The 23,950-nt window shown below is 41.1% G+C and overlaps 2 protein-coding genes across 4 annotated transcripts; one reads left to right on the forward strand and one right to left on the reverse strand.

Annotated features, from left to right (window-relative positions):
• Window positions 1–195: 195 nt before the first annotated feature.
• On the forward strand, window positions 196–9,459 carry cpt1b (carnitine palmitoyltransferase 1B (muscle)). The gene is made up of 19 exons (XM_068312836.1): window positions 196–335; window positions 2,230–2,387; window positions 2,508–2,647; window positions 2,762–2,933; window positions 3,434–3,535; window positions 4,105–4,242; window positions 4,319–4,396; window positions 5,058–5,165; window positions 5,322–5,406; window positions 5,676–5,871; window positions 5,952–6,137; window positions 6,229–6,334; window positions 6,419–6,535; window positions 6,616–6,780; window positions 6,896–7,030; window positions 7,329–7,481; window positions 7,568–7,681; window positions 7,759–7,851; window positions 8,042–9,459. Exons 2-19 carry the CDS (start codon window positions 2,247–2,249, stop codon window positions 8,174–8,176), a joined length of 2,364 nt encoding a protein of 787 aa, XP_068168937.1. The 5' UTR covers window positions 196–335; window positions 2,230–2,246; the 3' UTR covers window positions 8,177–9,459.
• A 211-nt stretch (window positions 9,460–9,670) lies between these two features.
• Window positions 9,671–23,614, reverse strand: sephs1 (selenophosphate synthetase 1). Of its 3 annotated transcripts, none has more exons than XM_068313133.1 (10): window positions 23,587–23,614; window positions 22,306–22,428; window positions 22,091–22,187; window positions 21,414–21,517; window positions 21,182–21,289; window positions 20,862–21,016; window positions 20,660–20,750; window positions 20,468–20,567; window positions 19,720–19,932; window positions 9,671–10,760 (listed from the first exon to the last, which is right to left on the reverse strand). In XM_068313133.1, the coding sequence occupies exons 2-10, from the start codon at window positions 22,399–22,401 to the stop codon at window positions 10,546–10,548; spliced, it is 1,179 nt and encodes a 392-aa protein (XP_068169234.1). In that variant the 5' UTR covers window positions 22,402–22,428; window positions 23,587–23,614; the 3' UTR covers window positions 9,671–10,545. The 3 variants fall into 3 exon arrangements, with proteins under 3 accessions (XP_068169234.1, XP_068169235.1, XP_068169236.1); XM_068313134.1 differs by lacking the exon at window positions 23,587–23,614 and adding an exon at window positions 23,344–23,499; XM_068313135.1 differs by lacking the exon at window positions 23,587–23,614 and adding an exon at window positions 22,841–22,878.
• Between the last annotated feature and the right edge of the window lie 336 nt (window positions 23,615–23,950).

The raw sequence follows: 23,950 nt of genomic DNA on the forward strand, positions 1-23,950 counted from the left end.
TCAGCTGTATCATTATTAAAATACTATTCTGCACACTGGACTGGTTGCAGAGAAAACGTCCCATTGCTGCTCTGGTCTTTCCTCCCCACCCAACTCATTCAGTTCCATTGCGCGATGCTTGAAGCACGTGGGCTGTGACTCGGTTTGTGTTCCGTGTCCCGTTACAGGCAGAAGCGTGTCCGGGGGGGGGGGGGGTGCATGGCTTTACGGCAGGAGGTAGGTCTGTCCTCACTACCTGAGCAAAGCCACACGAAGGACACCGGAGACACACCGAATATACGAGTCTGAGCAGAAAGAGTTTGACATCCGAGTGGATTAAACTGATCCAGCATCAGGTACAGATATGACTTCAGTTTTTAGGCTTTAGTTTGTTCTTGGTCTGTGGGTGTGTTTTGCTGCAGAGATAAATACATCGTGTACTCTATGTTTTAAATTCAGAATTAAAAACTAAAGCAGGTTTTTTTTTTATTATCCTGATTTAGTTGTTTTCACTGTGTTAAGCCATGCATGTGAAAAATCAAGTGGAAATCACGACTGAAGAATCAGTCCAGTAAAAATGAATACCGGGAAATTCTTTGTTGGGATATTCAGTAAAAAAAAAAAAAAAAAAAAAAAGAGGTTGACCTTCAGCTTGTCTTTTAGTTTTCTCAGTTTGATGTTCCTGTGTTTGAAGCCTGTGTTTATATTGTCATGTCCATCTGAGGAGCGCGCACACGCTCCGGTGACGCGCTGCTATATCTGGTCGTTCAACTTTGTCCCACTTGGGAACCATTCAGTCATATGGCGTGGAAAAAGAAACCCTAGCCCCGTCACCCGGAACGGGGAACTCGAAATATTTTTCTTTATCATTCTTGTGATTTGCATACAAAACACAATGGTTGAGCTGAACTTTACCCCAGTTTAAAATATTTTACACTATCTCTGAATTCAGCCTGCTGTATTTATCGTATGAACAAACAGGAAAGACTAACAAATTTATATTTCCTTCAAGTAATTTCCCAACAGATCTGTGAAAGTCAATAGATTTCTTGTAGTTCATCTTTATGAAAATGTAATTACCGTAGTACTGTCAGTACGCATTGTAATTTGAGGCAGCAGTAGCTCAGTCTTGAGCTGGGGACCAGAGGGTGGCCGGTTCAAAACCCACATCTGTGCCAAAAATAAATAAATAAATTGGAGTGTGAACTGGTAGGTGGAGAGGTGCCACTTTACCTCCTGAGCACCGCCGAGGTGCCCTTGAGAAAGTTGAGCAAGGCACTGTGTGTGTGTGTGTGTGTGTGTGTGTGTGTGTGTGTGTGTGTGTGTGTGTGTGTGTGTGTGTGTGTGTGTGTGTGTGTGTGTGTGTGTGTGTGTGTGTGTGTGTGTGCACTAGGGTGTGTGCTTCTTCATCTTCCTCAATAACAGGAAGAAACAAACAAACAGACAAAGATGTCTGTGCAGGTTCTCAGTTATCAAGGTCATGGTTCTCCAAAGTTGTTTAAATACTGTAATTCTAATGTCTTTGTTTGTCCAAAGCTGTTTGAATCAATCCACAGGACTTCACTGACAGTTCTTGAAGACATTTCTCCTCTCATCCAAGAGGCTTCTTCAGAAGCCAAGGATTCTTCTTCAATCCTCTCAGAAGTGAAGAAGCCTCTTGGATGAGAGGCAAAACGTCTTGCAAGAAACTTTCTTTGAAGTCCTGTGGATTGAATCAAACAGCTTTGGACAAACAAAGACATTAAAGGAACAAAAGAACAAAGGAACAAACATATTAGGTATTTAAACACAAACAATGGACACAGGTTCAATATTAAACGACAGGAGCTTTTAGGAGTAACTAACACCTAAAGCTGAAATATTCATTCATTGTCAAATACCCGTTTCATCCGCTGTCGCGGATCGCGGGGAGCTGGAGCCTATCCCAGGTGAATGGAGGGGTGAGGCAGGGAACAATCCAGATGCGACGCCAGTGCACCGTGGAGCCATATGTAAACAGACAAACACACATGAAACACACACCTACGGGCAATTTGGTATCATCAATTCACCTAAGCTGCATGTTTTTGAAGGTGGGAGGAAGCTGGGGAACCCAGAGAGAACCTACGCAGACATTGATTCATGATATTCATTGTTGATGTTGAGTTGATGTATTTAAAATTCTAAAACAGCTTACGGTTTTACAGCATTACTATAGTCAGTACTACTTCCAGCCAAAAACCTGACCTGAGCATCTCTTTGACTTTGTAGTATTGCAGCATTTAGAGATGGCTGAAGCACATCAGGCTGTAGGATTCCAGTTCACCGTAAGGCCAGATGGTGTGGACCTTACACTGAGTCAAGAGGTCATCAAGAACATCTACCTGTCAGGAGTGACAGCATGGAAGAAGAAAGCCATTCTATTCAAGGTACAATAGCTGACATGTAGATTTTGTTACCAGAGCAACAGACCAAGTCAGCAATGCTGTGTGAGCAGAACTCGTGATGAAACTTGGATTAATATTGAATCGCTTGCTTGTCATTCACAGAATGGTATCCTGGCTGGAGTCTATCCTGCCAGTCCATTCAGTTGGCTCATTGTTGTGATTGCCATGATGGCTTCCTTGTATATGCACACAGACCTCTCCTTGGGCATGATTGATACCATCAAGGAACACCTACCATACAGGTCAGAACCCTGTTGTATCCACCGTGTTTCTTCAGGGTCTTTATTCTACATGTTTCTAATCTCATATTCTACCTTTATCATTAACAAAGGTCATGTTGTGCCTTTTCCGAACAGAGACTATGCATCAAAGCAGACCCAAGCAGTGCTGAGTACCATTATGTTTGCCACTGGCCTGTGGATGTTTCTCATCTACCTCTTGAGATACACGCTTAAAGTTCTTCTCTCCTACCATGGATGGATTTTTGAAACCCATGGAAAAATGAGCACATCAACCAAAGTGTGGTTGGTAGGTTTTGTCATCTATCTTTAAGTGTGACATGTGTTTCTGACTCAAGATCTATGACTTGCTAATGTCTGTCTGTCTGTTACAATACATCCCGCTTCAAAGCGGTGATGTATTGTAAATGTCGGTGTTCGTGTGTTGGTCTGTTTGTTCGTCTGTTCATCCGTCCATCTGAAAAAAGCAAATTACTCGGGCAGCAAAGGGGATGAAAATGAGACAATGTCCTTGAACTTGAGGAAACTAGGTCAAGGTCAAATTTCAACTTTTGTACACCCAGGAACTGGATAAGATAGAAAGACGAGGGAGAAGGCATGTGTAAGACCATAGATCAAACTAGCTTTGATCTACCTATGCACTAGATCTGATCTATGTTCAAAGCTAGTGCATAGCTTTGACCTACCCTGAAAGGTCAAAGCTATGCACCAGCTATACTACTTTCAAGTGGGATGTTGCAGTCTGTGACTGCATTGGTTTTGTTATACGTTTCATTTGTTTCCTTCCAGATCCTGGTAAAAATGTTGTCTGGACGCAGACCTCTGCTCTATAGTTTCCAGGCCTCTTTACCCCGGCTGCCTGTGCCCAGCGTGGATGATACCATTAAGAGGGTTTGTAAATCTGTACATCTGTAATGTATGTACTTAGAATACATATTTTTATTTGATATAAATCTATTCTTTTTAATTTTATACCTTCCACATTTTCTTCTTCTTGTTAGTTTTTTCTTCTAACATGTGAATTTACCAGTTTGGGATCAATAAAGTCTACCTACCTACCTACATTCCTACCCATTACTTTTTTTTCTTTTTTTTTTGCTTAAATTATTTTTTGTAAATTCACACCCTTTAAATAAACTACACATGGAACTTTGATCTTAAACACTCTTCTCTTTGACAAGTTTGTTGGGATGAATTTGATCAAACATTTCAGTTTGGTACTAGACCTGCTGGGTAACTAATCACCCTGAATGGATGTTAGCCACACTCTTCCTATTCAGCAATCTGGACAGTTAATCATTTTCTAGTCATTTCTTGAATTTAGTTTGTTAATATTGCACTGAATTTAGCCACAGCGCTATCTAGTGTTTTAACTGCCTTCCTGCACCATGTCAAGGACACCGTTGTGGTTGACGTCCAGGTTTCTCTTTGTCTGTATACACATGGATTTTCCCCTTCAGTACCTTGAGTCAGTTCGGCCTCTGCTGGACAGTGAAGAGTACAACCAAATGGAGATTTTAGCCAATGACTTCAAGGATTCCATAGCTGCTAAACTCCAAAGATACCTAATCCTGAAATCCTGGTGGGAAACAAATTATGTAAGTAATGTTCACAAGTGATACTAAATAAATTTCATTGTACAGCAATGCAACAGCAATGTGATTTATTCTCTAGGTTAGTGACTGGTGGGAGGAGTACATATACCTCAGGGGAAGAAGTCCTATCATTGTGAACAGTAACTTCTACATAATGGTAAGACAGGTCAGGCTATACAGGAGTACCTTCACATACAAGCAACCCGATATACAAGTGTTTTGAGTTATGAGCCATCGCTCAGTCCATATTTTTGTTCTACGTAAGAGCGAAAATCTGAGTTAGGAGCCATCCTTCGGTACACCACTGATGGATACATCAACTGAGATCGCATCTCATTCCTTCCCACTTGTTGGTCGTGGAGTTAAAGCGTTGCTAGTGTGTGCTTGTGACTTTTGCGTTTCTTTTCATTGTTTAAGTAGCTTATGTATAATTCATTGTGTACAGGAAGAGTATGCATATGTATTGGTTAATCAAAAAAACTTTTTCCACAATTTAGAGGGTTTGGAGATTTTTTTTTAAAGGCTGGAATAAATTTAAATTATTTTACTTATTTAAATGACGAAAATTTGTTTGAGATAGGAGTAGTTTGACTGACCATCTTGGTCAAGGAAGAAATTAAACTTGTATCGCAAGCTACTACTGCACTAGTCTTTTAGACTTATACCAATGCAAAAAAACAGTAAAGTATTTGTACAAAACACATTTTTTACTGAAACACTGAACATTTCAGTTACAAATAGAATTCCAACCAAAGAAAATAACTGTTGTGTGTCTTTTGTTATTTGTGTTATCACCTGGTGAATGGATCTTTGTGAAGGACCTCTTGTATGTGATCCCAACTCACCGACAGGCTGCCCGAGCAGGCAATGTGGTGCATGCCATGCTGCAGTACAGACGCAAATTGGAACGTGGGGAACATGCACCGGTAATGCTGTGACTCAAACCTCATGATACACCATCTCAAGCTCCAATCGCCTACTCCATTCCCATCTTCTCGCTAGCTTGAACTATACAGAAAATATTTCTATTTATTTCCTTCAATAAACAACATTGTTTCTTCTTCGTTGTCTTTGTTTCTCAGCTGAGAGCTTTGGGGATTGTTCCCATGTGTTCCACTCAGATGGAGAGGATGTTTAACACCACCCGTATACCTGGAATTGAAACAGGTAAGCAACTGCTCAGGCCATAATATGCCTTAAACCCGGAAATCCAGCCTCAAACCCACTCAGCAGATAGCACTTGAATCTTGAAGTGACAGTTCATCTTTTATATCAACTGTTAAATGACATGAACGTATGTTTTTACATGAAAAGGCTCTATATTATATGTTTAACAATATCCACATTTTATACCTTCAGTTAACGTCATGCACCTTTTCTGTAAGTTCTTCCTTTGTCCAGGAACATTAACTTTTCTTCTTGGTCCTTCCCCACAGATATTGTGCAACACCTTACTAATCGTAAGCACTTGGTTGTTTACCATAAGGGCCGTTTCTTCTGCGTGTGGCTGTACACCGGGGGGCGTCACCTCCTACCCAGTGAACTTGAGACACAGTTTCAAAGGATCCTCAATGATAAATCAGAACCCCAGCCTGGTGAGCTCAAATTAGCTGCCCTGACTGCGGGAAACAGGTATAAACCCAGAAGCAAATGAACAAAACGCATGAAAAAGAAGATATAAATATCCCTCATTGTAATATCATATCTTCCAGAATACCATGGGCTCGCACACGGATTAAATACTTCAGCCAAGGGGTAAACAAAGCATCCCTGGATGCCATTGAGTCAGCTGCCTTCTTCCTGACATTCGACGAGGAGCCACAGGGTTACGACTCAAATAAGACAGGTTCACTTGATGAATATGCCAAGTCTCTCCTTCATGGAAAATGCTATGACAGGTAGACAGAGAGATCCCTAGAATGTCTCTACTATCGGTTGAAGCGCTGGTTACACTATTAGTGATTTGTTTCCCGTGTTCTTTACTGACAGGTGGTTTGACAAGTCATTCACCCTAATCTCTTATCCGAATGGAAAAATGGGTTTAAATGCTGAACATTCTTGGGCTGATGCACCAATCGTGGGACATATGTGGGAGGTACAAAATTGTGTTTATATTTTATTACAAAACCATTGTTCAAAATTTGTGGATCTCTTCAGATGTCCTATTCTTTCTGTACAGTACATTCTGGCAACAGACTGCTTCCATCTGGGTTACACAGAAGAGGGACACTGCAAAGGAGACGCAAACAAAGGCCTACCTCAACCCACTCGACTCCAATGGAAGATTCCCAAGGAGGTACAGTCAAACACTGACCCAGTGTCAGGACAGCTGTATTTTCACCACTAAGGATATATTTTATTTTTCATTTTTCTTAGTGCCAAGAAAACATTGATGCTTCATACTTGTTAGCCAAGCAGATAGCTGATGATGTGGACTTCCATGGTCGTGAGTTTACCAATTTTGGAAAAGGGCTGATAAAGAAATGCAAGACCAGCCCTGATGCCTTTATTCAGCTGGCTTTGCAGCTTGCACAGTACAGGGTAGGCCTGGTTTGATCCATGATCCTGTGTCAGGATGACATTACTGACATTATTGTTCACTGTTTGCCTTTTAATTGTTTGAATGTAATACTCATTATCACTAAATGACTTACAGGACCAGGGAGTGTTCTGTTTGACGTACGAGTCGTCAATGACTCGCATGTTCAGAGATGGTCGCACAGAAACAGTACGTTCCTGCACTTCGGAGGCGGTAGCGTTTGTCCGAGCCATGGAAGATGCTGGAGCAACAGTAAGAAGAGCAGACAGACGCACAGAATCGCTTTAGACAAATCAGGAACGTTTTTTTTTTCCCCAGAAGAGTTGACTTTGAACATCAGTGGTGTGAGAGGTTATTATGTCCCCGCTTAGGACTTGGTCACCAAGACCCAGAATAAGGTGGCTCTGTGTGTCACTGCCCTGGACTCTGAACAGCGTGACATTCTGGCAGTGTTGAGATTACATCTGATTGCCAACAGAAATGAGATCATTGTGATATGACATTAAGTTCTTCTGTGTTTGCCTTCATGCTGTTCTCCTTTTGTAATCAGAATGCCCAGAAACTTGGATTATTTAGGAAGGCAGCAGAAAAGCATCAAAACATGTATCGTCTGGCCATGACTGGTTCTGGTATCGACCGTCACCTATTCTGTCTCTACATCATGTCCAAATACCTTGCTGTGGACTCACCATTTCTTAAGAAGGTTTAAACTATAATCATAATTTACTGGTTTCTCATTCACAGTTTTTTCTGTCACAACATTCCCAACATTTGTTGTGTTGGTTTTAGGTGCTATCAGAGCCTTGGAAGTTGTCAACTAGTCAGACTCCACAACAGCAGCTCAACTTAGTGGACCTCAACAAGTTTCCTAAATATGCGAGTGCTGGTGGAGGGTTTGGTCCGGTGAGTTAAATTCACTTATGGAGAAGTGCTGATATGCTGATCAGAGTATTTTATTTACATCTCTGGTCCATTCCCAGGTGGCTGATGATGGTTATGGTGTGTCTTATATAATTGTTGGGGAAAATCTCATCACATTCCACATCTCCAGCAAGTTCTCCTGCCCTGACACAGTAAGAGCTTAAAATGAGATCAATACTCACTGAAGATGCAACAACATAACATTCTGTGTGTGTGTGTGTGTGTGTGTGTGTGTGTCTCTCTCTCTCTCTCTCTCTCTCTCTCTCTCTCTCTCTCTCTCTCTCTCTCTCTCTCTTATTCACTCACTCACGCTCTCTCATTACCTTGCTTTGTGACACGCAGGACTCATTCCGGTTTGGTCAGCACATCTCGAAGGCCATGCTTGATATCCAATCACTTTTCAAGACAGGAAATGATAAGAAGACAGTTGAACAAGTAAACCATGTACAGCTGGAAAATTGTAAAAAGCATATATGACAGAAATTGTGGCTGCTGTGGTGCATTTGGTTCCCATAAAAGCTGTAAGTGTCTTGTCACAGTTCCACTGACTGACTGTATTCCTCTCTGGTGTTCTCAGAGTGGTCATTCCAATGTAAGAAAATAAATTATCACTATTTCTATAATTTAATTCTGTTTATAGTTTTACCTCCGCTGAGCACTGACGAAACGGGGCAGAAGTAGTATGATCAGTATGTTCCTGTGTTTGTGTGTGTTTGTGTGTGTGTGTGTGTGTGTGTGTGTATATATTCCTACACACACACACACACACACACACACACACACACACACACACACACACACACACACAATTTCTTTATGTATATATGTATACCTAAAACTACTAAAAGATTTTTATGTAGACATGACCAGGTATTTTGCCATTTTTTAATTTACAATGAAAACTATTTTTCACTGTCTTTATCATTTGCACTTTAATAAACCCACATAGATTGCACCCAACTGACTTGAAATTTCAGTCAGTATAATCTCAACACTTTAACTATATAGTTTTTTAAAACTTGGGGCCATCCCACATCATGAAAGAAGTTGCTATAGCTCTTCAGTCCATGCTACACTAATTTCAAACTTCACAAGTTGGATGCGAGTTTCTCCATCCACAAGTCAATATGCACTGACGGTGACAGCACCCCCTGCTGGACAGAGGATGTAAGCATTTCATGACAGTCCTCCTTTCGGCTTTTCCCTTCAGGGGTCGCCACACCATAGCCCAAAGCTGTTTAAATCAATCCTCTGGACTTTAAGAAAGTTTGATTTAAACAGATTTGGAGTGCAATTTCCTCCAGGATTATTAAAGTATCTATCTGATAAACTGAGAACCTACAGACATTTCATGACAGTAAATTCACCACGGATTTTCATGATGTGGCCTTTACATAATTCACAGGAAAATGACATAACATTTTTAGCTGTTATGTAGGAGCACGTAGAACACACATAAAGTGACATTGTAATCCTTTGTGTACTGTGTACAACACAGTCAAATATAAATCCAGAGCTGCATTTACCTTCAAATGTCCTGAAAGGCTTCACACCCCCAGTTGTTACAATATAGTTATGAAATGGTTTAATGTGTTTGATGAAGTTACTATTTCTGTTCTCCAGTACAGAGCTGGGGTTTTTTTTTTAATGCTGTAAAGGGAAAGATGTCATTTTGGTAGTAATGGTTGCTTCTCCCTTCTTTAAAAGTATTGCAAGTTGATTCTATAAGTTGTACATGAAGCTACTGCAATAAAACTACATAAAACACAATGTCTGCGCTTCTTGTCTTATGACACAAATGTTCTGTTGAATTCTTACTTTAAGTTTAGCTAATTTTTAAAGATTATACAGTCTAATGTGCAGGACAACATCAGAGTTAGCTTTCATTAATAAAAGTAATTTCAACAATAGCACAGACACATCCATCAAAAACATATTTATTTTAAGAGACATTTATTTTCAAAGGTGGCAAAGGGGACTTGTTGGGTGTCCATATGACTTTTCTTTGATAGGATTAACAAAAATAATATGGACTTGAATAAACTAGAAGTTGAAGTCAGATTCCTCTCAGCACATCTTATGGCGACAGGAGAGCAAAACTGACTACATCAGACACTCATCAAAGCAACACATTAAAAAAGACTCACTGAAAAGAGTTCTTGCAAAACCAAACGACTTTTTGTTGTTTCACATTTCTTAATTCACAATGGTTCTGTAATTCTGCCACTAAACTCTCTACAATTTCAAGAGGCCAGTAGATCATTCATAATTGCAACAGTCAGACTAAAGTCAAGAATAAACAATCCTCTATTTGAATATTTATTAATTTAGGAGGGGACAATACAAAAAGTCAAATAAAAAAAAAATCTGTTCTCACTCTTTCAAGGCATCAGTTGTAACAATAAACTAAAACTAGGCTTTATAACTGTACAAAGTGAAAAGACAAACAAAAGCGCAATTTAACAGTCAACTGTCCTAATAAGAGCAATCCTTAAAGCTCTCAGAAGCCAACAAATGTTTGACTTCCTTGGATTTGAAATTATCAGAAGCTACCTGTCAATTGCACATATTAAACATAACAGAACAAAGAGACACAAAAGGCAAATTGTTTTTAAGTATGCTCTATTTCTTAACCATTTTATCATGGGGATACTGCAGGTTGAGTCCACTTGGTGATGACATGTCTCTTGGGCCACTGTGTGAGGCATTTTCTCACGTAGATACATACCAACCCAGTCTTTTATACATACTATTTTGTGTATAAATTTCAACACATTACGATGATTTTGTAGTTTATGTGTCTAAAATCACTTGCTTGCTTTCCGGTCTATGATGCAGAAGGAGGATTAAGAAGTTGCACCAGGAGTTGGGTTGACGTTTTGCGTGGCAGCTTGTGGCGCCACCTCTATGATCCGTGGTTTGTCAATGATACGAGCAGTGCGGTTTCCTTTCTCTACAATCCCAATGATCCATGCTTGGTGGCCCTCGCCGTATTTTGGGGATTTGATCTCAGCACAGAAACGGGCAGCTTGCTCTCGAGGCAGACAAATGAGCAGACCTCCTGCAGGTAAAAGGAGGATTCGTTATTAACACAGGTATCAAAAGATGTTTCTGTTCACTTTATTGTCACATCGACTCATTATCAGATGGGACTGGAGGGCAGTGGGTTTCTTTTAGTTCCTTGACACAGACATCATTCCCTGTAGGAGCCATGAATGAATGTACAGGTATTTTGTATTATGAGATGATATGATGATGGTTTGAATATTGTATTTGTTATTTGTGATGTTGTTGTTTTTTGTGATCTCATTGAAGGAATAAGTGGATGTGGGCGTGAACGTCAATATAGGTTAAATAGGGTATCTTCTCACCTGTGTGGAGGAGAGAGAGGGTGAGCGGGGTTGCCGTATTTTTTGTTGACCGCCGCAAACACGCAAAACGCAACACATCACGCAACGTTTTTATTGATACGTCTTTGTGAGTCGCTTATATGAGTTTGTGAACAGTTTTTTATGAGTTGATTATTATTATTTTTTGTTAATAAAGGATTAAACGTATTTTTATGTATCGTGGTGATTTTTGCCTGGAAGCGCGTCTGACAAAGGAGGGCCCCGTCGTCAGCCTCTCAGCGACTTATTGGTTTGGAAGTCGCTACATTTTTGTCAACAAAAAAGGCAAGCATTGAAAGGAAACATCATCTGACAGCGCAACGGATCAAAGGATCAAGAGTGAAAAAGGAGGAAGTGGGTCGAATAAAAAAAAAACCACATCTTCGGAGATAAACTACGGAGGTAGGAGCTGGTTGTTGAACAGATTGGGAGCCGCTGGCAAAGTGAACTACAGCCAGGTGAGCCACACCTGTAGATGCACGCATGAGGCTGAATATTGATGGAAGGAATGCGGCTTCCATATTGACTGCCGTTTGTTCATTGGGAACGATGGCGTGTTGGTGACTTAATGTTTCATCGCATCAGTGTTATTGTCGTTGTTCATTCTGATGCCAAACTTATCTCCATGCAATGAATGTATGAACCTCCGTTCTGTCGCTCTGACGTTGCTGATGCGCTGCTGCTGTGTGGGATGATGATTACTGCATGAACCCCTTTTTTCGTCTGTGAATGTGGTTTAAATGCGCAAAAAATATATTGAATAAAATAAAATAAATAAAAATCGAAAAGGTACAAACTGAAAAAAAAAGGTCAAAGTGAAACTTATGAAAAATGAGTAAAACGAATCCTGGTGTTGAAATGGAGTGTGGCAAAAGAGAAACTAAACTCACAGCCAAAGCCTGGGCAAATAAAATTGAAAAACTTCAGCATGAACGCAAAATCACCGTGAATAAAATAAAAGGGCTCATACCTGAAATGAAAGCACTTATGAAAAGCAGGGAAAATGTTTCACATGTTCAACCTCATCTTGAGAATTTAATTCAACTTTGTGAAAATGCTATCACATCACATAATGTGTTGATTCCTCTGCTGCCTGAGGATGAACGAAGCAAACAAAACGAATGGTTTGCCAGCATCATGGAATACAGTAACACATTTGAAGAAGAGGTTAAAAAGTGGCTAAGTGAATCTGAAGAACCACAACAAAATACCAACTTTGGACATTCGGATCCTGTTGTAATTAGAGAAGGAGTGTTTCCATATCCAACAGAGGATGAACATCAAACACCAACTCAGGCTGTGTCCATATTCATGACAGAGGACATTCAAGACAATGTACAACCAAGTGACAGTATATCAAATGTGGGAAGCAAAAACTCCTCTACTAGAAGAAAGTCAACTGTTTCTTCTGCTTCTTCTACACGTCTTAAGGCTGAGGCTGACTTGGCAGCTTTAATGGCAAGACAGAAACTTCTTAAGAACAAACAGGAGCTGGAAGAACAAGAGGAACGTCTGAGGAGAAAGAAAGAGCAGCTTAAATTGGATGAAGATATTGCAGCGCACATGGCTAAGTTAAACGTTTTACGATCTCGGAGCATTCGAAGTGGAAAGAGTTCCTTATCGAAGCATTCTGATGGAATGAACTCTTACCTGGAAAAGGGAAAATCAAACCAAAAGGCTCTCAATGCTAATGCAAATTCTTTTATTCCACAAATGTCACTGAAACAAAAGGAAATTAAACATGATTATGTGGACCAAGGAGCAAAGCCTAAGGAGAAAACTGCACCTCACTTCATCCATTCTGAGCCTGTGTCACTTAACCAACCAAAACAATATTCAGTGAATTACAGTGCTAATGAGAACACCCAAACTCAAAATGGAGATGTATGGAATGCTGGATTTAGATCACAAAATGAGGATCAAAACAATATGCTGGGAATTATGAGAAAACAAAATGAAATAACTACCCTTCTGATACAGCAGCAATGCCTCTCATCGTTACCAAAGAGAGAGATCCCAATTTTTGATGGTGATCCATTGAAATATCATGCATTTTTTAAAGCTTTTGAGAATGGTGTGGAAAGAAACACTGAAAACTACAGCGACAGACTCTATTTCTTGGAGCAGTACACTAGAGGACATCCTAAGCAACTAGTTACAAGCTGCCAGCACTTGAACCCAGAAAGAGGCTACTTTAAGGCTAAAGCTCTACTAAGGGAGCATTTTGGAAATGAGCAGAAAGTAGCTTCTGCATATATGGAAAGGGCTCTGTCTTGGCCTTCCATCAAAACAGAGGACGTAAAGGCTCTCCAAGACTACAGTCTTTTCCTCAGAAGTTGCTCGAATGCCATGGAAGGGGTGGAATACTTGAATGAGCTAGATCTACCTGCCAACATGCTCGCCATTATAAAGAAGTTGCCTTACAAATTCAGAGACAAGTGGAGAACTGTAGCCTGTGAGTTGCAAGAGAGGCGCAATCAGAGACCTACATTTAGTGACATCACCAATTTTATTGAGAGACAAGTAAAAATCTTAACTGACCCAGTGTTTGGAAATATCCAGGATGTTCCCTCAGCAACATTAAATAAAGGTATGAACAAACTCAAGCAACAGCCTCGCACTGGGATGAAAGGAACAAGCTTTGCCACCACTGTAGCTCCAGTAGGAATCAAAACTCAACCCAGAACCAAAGAGAAGGAACAGCTTCAAGCTTCAAGGAGGATGTGTCTTTGTTGTGAAGGCGGACACACATTGGATTTGTGTCCTCAGTTGGAGAGAAGAACCCACAAAGAGAAGATAGGCTTCTTACGAGAAAAAGGTGTCTGCTTTGGCTGTCTGTGTACAGGACACGTCAGCAAAGATTGCAGAAAACGTATTTCTTGTGCAAAGTGTGGTCTCCTACATCCAACTATTCTTCATATCACTCCAAAGGAAAAAGCAAAGGACTCTGAACAAGAAAAGGAGAAATCAGAGATAACAGTGGACCGCACCCTAGTGTCAAGTGGTCTAACTGGGGCTGGTGATCATGATTGTAAACTTCCTATAGTTCCTGTACAAATTAAGTCAAAAAAGGGCAGCAAAACTGTTACCACATATGCCTTTTTAGATCAAGGAAGTACAGCAGTATTCTGCACAGAGGCGCTGATGCACAAGCTTGGCCTCAGAGGAAAGAAGACACATATTCTTTTGCGGACGATGGGCCAAGAAAAGGTGGTGAGCAGCCATATCGTGTCGGGATTGGAAGTTTCTGGCTTAAAGTATGATAATTTCTGTGAACTGCCCAAAACTTTCACACAGGAGCGTATGCCTGTCCACAGTGGGAACATTCCAAGACCGAGGGATCTTCAGGGATGGCCTCATTTAAAACAAGTTTGTTTGCCTGAAATAGATGCGGAGATTGAACTGTTGATTGGAACAAATGTTCCTAAGGCCTTGGAACCATTGCAAATCATTCACAGTGTAAATGGAGGACCCTATGCTATCAGGACGATGCTGGGATGGACTGTGAATGGACCTCTGAAGGTAGAACGTGAGGAAGCAATGGATTGCGAGCAGCCAGAGTTGTCAGTGAACAGAGTGTCAGTTGTGAATTTGGATGAACTTTGGCAGCAACAGTTCAAGATGGATTTCCCTGAATGCAGTATGGATGAGCAACCTGGAATGTCAAGAGAGGATCAAAGGTTTATGGACTTGGTTACAAACTCAGCAAAGCAAGTGAATGGCCATTACCAGATTGGCTTACCGTTAAGGAATGAGGAACTCAACATGCCAAATAACAGAATAATTGTGGAGCAACGTGCCAAGTACCTGAAGAAAAGGCTTTTGAAGGACTCATCGTTCTATTCAGACTACACAGCCTTTATGAATGATCTGGTTGCCAAAGGTTATGCAGAAAAGGTGCCTGAAGAGGAGTTGGAATGCTGCAATGGCAAGGTCTGGTATATCCCCCACCATGGCGTTTACCATCCAACAAAGAAGAAGATAAGAGTTGTCTTTGACTGTGGAGCGAGTTTCCAAGGAACATCTCTTAATGCTCAGCTCCTACAAGGTCCAGATCTGACGAGTTCATTGATTGGGGTGGTGACCAGATTCAGAAAGGAACCAGTGGTAATCTTGGCAGATGTTGAATCCATGTTTCACCAAGTACGGGTGCCAGCTGAAGATGCCGATTTCTTGAGGTTTCTCTGGTGGCCTGATGGAGATTTAAATCAAGAACTCAGAGATTTCAGGATGTTGGTGCATCTCTTTGGCGCGACTTCATCTCCCAGCTGCGCCAACTTTGCTCTCAGGAAATGTGCAGAAGATAATAAAGAACAGTTCAGCCAAGAGGTGATTGATAAGGTCCTACATTGCTTCTATGTCGATGATTGTCTGGTGTCTGTGCCTTCAGAAGACAAAGCTGTATCTCTCTATCATGACCTTGTCTCCATCTGTGCGAAGGGTGGTTTCCAGCTTAGGAAATGGATAAGCAACAGACGTGAGGTTATGACTGTAATACCTGAAAGTCACAGAGCTAAGGACACGAAAGGATTGGACCTGGATCAGGATCAGCTACCGTTGGAGAGAGTGCTTGGTGTGGAATGGTGCATCCAGTCTGACAGTTTTAAGTTCAAGATCATCATTAAGGACAGACCACTCACCAGGAGAGGAATTCTTTCAACTGTCAGCTCCATCTTCGATCCTCTTGGAATCCTGAGCCCTGTTGTGTTGCTTGCCAAGAAAATTTTAAGGGACCTGTGCAGGAAATCACTTGGCTGGGATGACATCATACCTGACTCAGTTGCTCATGGATGGATGACTTGGCTGCAGGAACTGTGCCGTCTAGAGAATTTTAACATCATGAGATGCCTGAAACCACCAGACTTTGGAGAAACAACTACAGCACAGCTGCACCATTTCTGTGACGCAAGTGAAGATGGCTACGGAGTAGTGACTTACTTGCTGTTGCATAGCACACGCTCACAAGTGCACAGTGCTTTTGTCATGGGAAAGGCTAGGGTAGCTCCACTTAAGTCGGTTACCATCCCTCGTATGGAACTCATTGCTGCCACCATGGCAAGCCGCATTGATGTCTTGTGGAGGAGAGAGTTGCAAATGGAACTTCACAATTCTGTATTTTGGACAGACAGTGCATCCGTGCTAAAATACATCAAGAATGAGACTTCCAGGTTCAAAGTCTTTGTTGCCAACCGAGTTTCAGAAATTCTCAAGGTCTCACGGTCTTCTCAATGGAGGTATGTTGACACTGCAAGCAACCCAGCCGATGTAGCCTCTAGAGGTTTGAAAGTGGATGCATTCCTCAAGAATCTAACATGGGTTTTGGGTCCGCCTTTTCTCTGTCAACCTGAGTGTATATGGCCTGTTAATCCTGAGGACGTTCATCAGCTTCCACCAGATGACCCTGAGATCAAGAAAGCTGCTGTTGTGAATGCTGTACAGGCCAGAGAAGAGAGTGATGCTGTGACTCGCATGATCACTTACTTTTCATCTTGGACTGGTCTGAAAAGATCCGTGGCTTGGATGTTGAGATTCAAGGATTGGCTCTTGGCTTGTTACAAGAAGAGGAAACAGTTGAACACCGAACTTTCACAGTCTAATTTGGATGTGATACAACAAAGATGTTCTTTAGAGGAAGATATGGATGCTTTCAAGAGGAAGATAGTTCCAAGTTGTCTGTCAGTGGAGGAACTGGAGAAGGCTGAACTGGAGATCATCAGGTTCTGCCAGAGGAAGAAGTTTCCAGAAGAATTCTCCAGGCTGCAAAATGGCGAAAGTGTTAAGGGCCATAGCCACATTTATAAACTTTGCCCACGTGTTGAAGATGGTGTTCTGAGAGTTGGCGGTCGGTTGAGCAGATCATCTATGCCCACGGAGGCTAAACATCCCCTAATACTGGCTAAGGACTTCCATATCTCAGACATGCTTCTGAGGCATATTCACCAAGAGGTGGGACATGGCGGCCGTAACCACATGCTAGCCAAACTGCGGGAGAAGTACTGGATTACTGGGGCTGGTACAGCTATAAGGAGCGTTTTATCCAAGTGTGTCATCTGTCGTAGACTGAACGCTCAGCCGTTGTTCCAGCAGATGGCAGATCTACCTGTTGAGAGAGTAACTCCAGATGAGCCACCATTTACTCATGTTGGAGTGGACTATTTTGGACCGTTTGAGGTGAAGAGCAGAAGGAGTGTTGTGAAGAGATATGGTGTTATCTTTACCTGTCTGGCTATACGTGCAATTCACATTGAAGTGGCAACTTCACTGGACACCGACTCCTTCATAAATGCACTCAGACGCTTTATAGCAAGACGAGGTCAAGTTCAGGAACTGCGCTCAGACAATGGGACAAATTTCATTGGAGCGGAGCGTGAGTTGAGAACAGCTATTGAACAGTGGAACCAGTCTCAGATCAATAATGCACTTCTCCAGAAAGGAATTAAATGGACCTTTAACCCCCCTGCTGGTTCGCATCACGGAGGATCTTGGGAGCGGCTAATCCGTTCGGTAAGGAAAGTCCTGAATTCTACTTTGAATGTGCAAAATCTGGATGAAGAGGGACTTCACACAGTTCTTTGTGAGGTGGAATCCATAATCAACAGCCGGCCGATTACCAAAGCATCTACAGATCCAAACGACCTGGAAGCATTGACACCCAATCACCTGTTGCTGTTAAAAACCTTACCATCTTTACCACCAGGAGACTGCCAGGAGGCGGATGTGTATGCTCGCAGGCGATGGAAGCAGGTGCAATACATGTCAGATTTATTCTGGAAAAGGTGGGTTAGAGAATACTTGCCACAACTACAGGAGCGTCAGAGATGGACCAGAGTGAAGCGCAATATTGTCCCTGGAGATATAGTGCTCATTATGGACAATACGGCTCCTCGAAATTCCTGGGTCATGGGAAAGGTCCTTCAAACCTTTCCAGACAAACGAGGATTTGTGCGTCAGGTGCGGATTAAAACAAAGAGCAGTTGTCTGGATCGTCCAATAACAAAGATCTGTCTACTACAGGAGGCTGAAGCTGGATGAGGAGCAGCTGCTGAATACTGGAATGCTTTGACTCCCAGTTTGACTTTGATTTTGACTGACTTGCTAAAGACTGATGGCTAAAAACTTCTTTTGACAGACTGGTTGTTGCCTTTACTTCTGACACAGGAAGAAAGAAGACAGAAGACAAGATATGTGTTATGGACTTAAATGATATTAAGCTTTTAACTGTTTCATGCCTCCTATAATATGAGTGTGGGTAATTATTATGTGTTATCCTAATAATTAGGGGCTGGAGTGTAGGAGCCATGAATGAATGTACAGGTATTTTGTATTATGAGATGATATGATGATGGTTTGAATATTGTATTTGTTATTTGTGATGTTGTTGTTTTTTGTGATCTCATTGAAGGAATAAGTGGATGTGGGCGTGAACGTCAATATAGGTTAAATAGGGTATCTTCTCACCTGTGTGGAGGAGAGAGAGGGTGAGCGGGGTTGCCGTATTTTTTGTTGACCGCCGCAAACACGCAAAACGCAACACATCACGCAACGTTTTTATTGATACGTCTTTGTGAGTCGCTTATATGAGTTTGTGAACAGTTTTTTATGAGTTGATTATTATTATTTTTTGTTAATAAAGGATTAAACGTATTTTTATGTATCGTGGTGATTTTTGCCTGGAAGCGCGTCTGACAAAGGAGGGCCCCGTCGTCAGCCTCTCAGCGACTTATTGGTTTGGAAGTCGCTACATTCCCTAAACCATATATACGGGTTGGTTTACAACACAACGACAGTTGGTAACCCAGAAATCTGAAAGAAGACGGAAAATAGCAAGCCCTCATTTAAATACTATCATAGTGTCAAACTCCATATAATATAAATCATATCATCAGGACTTTAACTATCAAATCTGTGTGCATTTATGACGACATTTTAAAATACGTGTCATTTCTGGCTTGGATTTTCAAACACATCTTGCCCCATTTACCAGTAGAGTCTTCTGGCTCCCATTCAAATTCCTTCACAAAAGCCCAATTTCCTCTTTGTAGTACTGGCTCTACTCTGTTCCTCTGTACTCGTCTCTTTTGTGTTTCAATTGGTTAAAAAAACTACCTGGTCTATTTCATTTGCACCACCTCCATTATGGTTCCAAGTGAAATGAGCAGGTATCAGAAGGTCGTGTGAAATATTACAGACCACTGATTGTACAATTTCCAGCAGGCCTTCTCCTTCAGCATAATTTGACAGCTACTCTAATCAAAACAGCCAAGCTACTTTAGAGACAATAAAGTTTAAAACAGAAGCAGCTACATCACAGTGGTACAGATATTCAGTTTACTTCACTACTGTTGTGTCGTGCCATGCATGTAATGCTGAGGAGGTACTTTTCCTAATGGAAAATGACATGCAGAAAAGTACACGATGCCAGTGTTACGCAGTGGACGTGTAGCAAAATAGTCACAGCATAAAATAAATCAAACTCAAAACTTATAGTTACTTCTTTATAAACTGAACCGACATTGTTAAAATTCTGCCAGACTTAAGGAACAGCATTACAGTAATATTTATCGTGTTGCCTTAGACACTAAATAAACAATACACGATCGTAAATGATGTCATAGTCAGACACACACTCACCTGATGTTTCAGGGCAGGTACCGTGCATTAGTCCAAACATGTTACCACAGGCTTTGGACACTGCAGCCATTTTTGCAAGCACAGGAAGGTTGTGGATGACAAATGAGACTTCACTTCGTTGTTGCCGTGCCAACGTCTGAGCATGGCCGAGGATGCCAAAACCTGTGATGTCAGTGGCTGCGTGAGCATTGAATGTGTGCATGAGACCAGCCGCTACATGGGAAGACAGACAACCAATCAGAAACACACCCAATTGATCAGTTGGTTCATTATGAATGTTTGGAAGTTGTAGATCTGTTATTTACAAATAATGTAAGTCATTATGGGTCAACGTTGTATCATTTTAAAACCTGTGGTAAGTGAAGTATTCGTGTTCATTAGGTCTTTTAATAACAAATGAAGAGAACAATCTAAGGCTAGAAAATTAATAAAAAAGATTTTAAAAATATTTTTTCCTGTAACAATGTGGTTACACATTTTGTTTTTTTAAGGTGACTACTGGGTAATTTCTACACACAAAATCAGTTTATACTTTCTCTATGACACAAGACTTTTTTCAAGTTTATTGCAAGCACTGTAGTTTTCATTCCAGATGGTGCAACACAGCTGATGTAGTTAGCAGTAGATACTTAATCTGCTCATTGTCTTTGTAAAATAAACTACATTAATGTAAAATATTCACAACAAAGAAAGGTGTAAGAAAGTTTTCACTGTAAATCAGTAACTCTGACATCCACACTGGGTTTACCTGTCCTGTTAAGTCGAGCCATGTTCATCATTGCTTCATGATAAGCCAGCTCTACATCTTCCTGAGTTACCACCAGCTTGATTTTGTTCCACTTCTCAGGCTGAGAGGTTCAAAGAAAATAAACAGCAAATAACATAAGTTACTATCCTTAAAAACAAGTCATGACAAAATTGAGTACATCGGGGGACTTACAATATCTAACCACTGGTGCACTGCAACAGCTACTTGTGTTCCAAGTGGCTTGGTCAGCACCAACACGTCTCCTGGTACTGCATTGTCTGGCCTGAGATATGATAGACATGGAATAATCAGGACTTTTACTGAACATTACTGCAAAATTCAACAAATATTTACAAAAAGTATAAATAAATGTGTAGTAGAAACTCATTCTCACATAATAAATTCGTTGGGCTGACAGACTGTTGTAGCAACGCCTCCCATCACCACCCAGGGGTTGAGCACCGTCTGCCCTCCTGTGACAGATGTGCCCGCCTCCTCTGATGCATCCTTGAAACCCTGAATGACCAGCGGCATCACTTTGTCCCGCTCCTGAAAACACCCACAGAGTTCGGAGCAAATATGTTAATTATTATCATTTCCGCTCATAACTACTGCACAACATTTTTATTTTTGGTCACTCTGACGGGTTGTATTTTGTTCATTCCAATACACTGATCCATTGCAGTTTCTTTCAAAATGACACACAACTCTCACCTTTTCAGACATTTTGTTGCTGACTCCTAGAAGCATCAACATATTGTCACACTCTGTCACTCCCATGGCATACAGGTCACTTAGAACATTGGCACAAGCAATTCTGCCCTACAAAACAAAAATTTTGCGAATAACCACATGAAGCACTGATGTCCAAAGTATGTCTACATTATATCGAAAATTGTGACATTTGTATTTGTCACAAAGCCAAAGAGTAAAGAGCATTCCATACCATCATGTAGGGATCATCCACAATGGGGTAGATGTAATCTGTTGTCTGAACCAGGGAAAGGCCTCCATGTCTGAGGGGTATTACACAGGTGTCCATCCCGATGCCTTTAAAAATATAAGCACTCTGTGAAATATTTACGTTTGCATTCTGCTGCTGCATGTGTGTGTGTGTGTGTGTGTGTGTGTGTGTGTGTGTGTGTGTGTGTGTGTGTGTGTGTGTGTGTGTGTGTGTAATGAAAATGACAGCACACACAAAATCAGAAGCCACACTGCTTCAGCTTGAGCACAATTTGACTGCTGGACCTTCACAGACAACATCAAATTGTTCTCATTTCAGTACACTGGCCATCTGTAATGAATCATGTAGATGAAGACTGGATGTCATACTTTATTTGATACTTTCAAACTGACTATATTTTTTGTCTATGGTTTTTGGTTGACATATTACAACAGGTCACAGAAATAGGAAGGAACACAAATCTCAACAGCAACCAGACAGGAGTATTAATGTACACCTTTCTGAGTGCCCATCATTAAGCTTCTTTATAAAAGTTATTCCAGTCATTTCATAGATAAGTTTGTTATATTTTATGTGTTCTTCTTGCATTCATAATAGCTATCATCATTTATCCAGGTTTGAAATGCATTTATATTTCAATGCATTAAAATCATAATTACCTAATCGAGGCATAACTGCTCCCAGGAACTGTTCATCCTCTTGATAGTGGTTCTCCTGAAGGGTTTCTAGCAACTTCTGCAGCACATCTTGTGGTACCTGTGACCAAAGAAAACCCCATACTAATCACCAATTTTTTTGTAAATGCGTTATCCGTTAAAAGAGCTATACAATGACAAGAAGGGCTAAAAGAAAATTATTTAAAAGGTGAAAAAACCTTGCAGCCTGTGCCCTTGAGCTCAGCGAAGCGTGTTAGCCTGAAGTTCTTGTCCAGCTCATAGCTTTCTGGGTTGAAGGACTCCCTCACGGACATGTCTGAAGCAAGTCTGGGCCTTCACCACTAGAATCACACCAGTGACAAGACAGAATAATGTAAGCACTTATTAGAAATACTGTTTGGGTGTCAATTAGGCTAGAAGACACTGATGAGATAAAACCCCAACTCATTCGCCATCCTCTAAGACAGTATCAGGTTCAACATAGCTGTTCATTCTTTTCTCAAGTTAAATGAAATTGTGCAAGTTAATAACACAGGAGTGTTTCACGATCGTGCACATTTTCAGCATTTCTCTGAGAGCTTATGGGAACATAATGTGTACTATGTGAACTGCAACAAATTGCAAAAAGCGCGTCTGAGACTCTAAAATGACAACTTGCAGTGCCACCAGTGGACACGTGAAACTTCATGACTTTAACACACAAAATAAAGAATGATCGTCGTTGAAATGAAAAGGGGGAAGAAAATTGATCACCTATGAGAGGTGCCAGTTATCGATCACTTAAAACCCGTTTGCTGTTTAAACTACAGTAAAGATGCTGCCGAATGGGGCTCAGTCGGCGCACTGTGGGAGTGTTCAAGAAAGAAATTGCTACCAGGTTCATTCAACCCTTAGCTCTGGCTAACGATAGCAGTGCTAAATCGAGGTATTCTAGTGTATTCTGTGACAAGAGAACCACATTCATAACAGCTGGGTGATCAGCTTTGGGTCATTCGTGCAGACGGTGTCAGATACATCTGTCACATTTATGGCTTCTCTTCTAAAATGAATGTGTTTCCCTGTGCTAGCTCTTGTTTGCAAATGCTGATCCATGTATGAGTTGCTGCAGCTCCATGCAACAAAGAGCTGCCTTTGTTTGCGTATGTCATCTGTGATACACTTTGAAACACATCCTATGCATGGCACAATTTAAATTTAACATTAAGTTGTTGATCGTAGCAACAACAATGCACATGTAAATTGAAAAGTTGCCGTACAGCGCCAAAGAAAAATGTCGGCGGCGGAAAAAATTAACCCTTTCCTGTCCCACGCCATGCGAGGTCTGCAACATCAGAGTTCGTATCAACAAAATAGCTGCCAGCACGTCTCTTGTGTTAAGTTTATAACGTTATGGTGCAATAGGAGTGTTTACAATCGTCCTATGTGCGACTTTAGGACCAAAGCGGAGTTATATTCGATCAACATTTCCCCTTTAATTGCTCTGACCAGTTTATCCTTACCAGCTTCACTTTAGCGGTGGATCCCGACAGAAGAGCGGGGACAGCACCAGAATGCACTGGGGCTAGATTCGGGTGTCCACCAAGAAAGCCTGATTGAAAATAAATATATAATAGCTTTTTAACTTGAGACGTAGCTACAGTAAAATAAACTATAATAAATTCTCGTCGAATAATTGGTGTGAGTTCTCATTTGTCCAGTTTTGCTTCTAAGAAATCGATGTATGCTCTACAATGCAGAAAGGAAAGTCATAAGATCTCAAAGGGTCCTCTTCCTTCACTTTGGCGGATTTAACATCCCCTTTAACGATCTGTGAAGTCTGGCAACAAAATTTCTGCAATGGAGTGTACCTTTAATTTAATGTTT

Source organism: Antennarius striatus, chromosome 4 (genome assembly GCF_040054535.1).
Source record: "Antennarius striatus isolate MH-2024 chromosome 4, ASM4005453v1, whole genome shotgun sequence".
Classification (NCBI taxonomy): Eukaryota; Metazoa; Chordata; class Actinopteri; order Lophiiformes; family Antennariidae; genus Antennarius; species Antennarius striatus.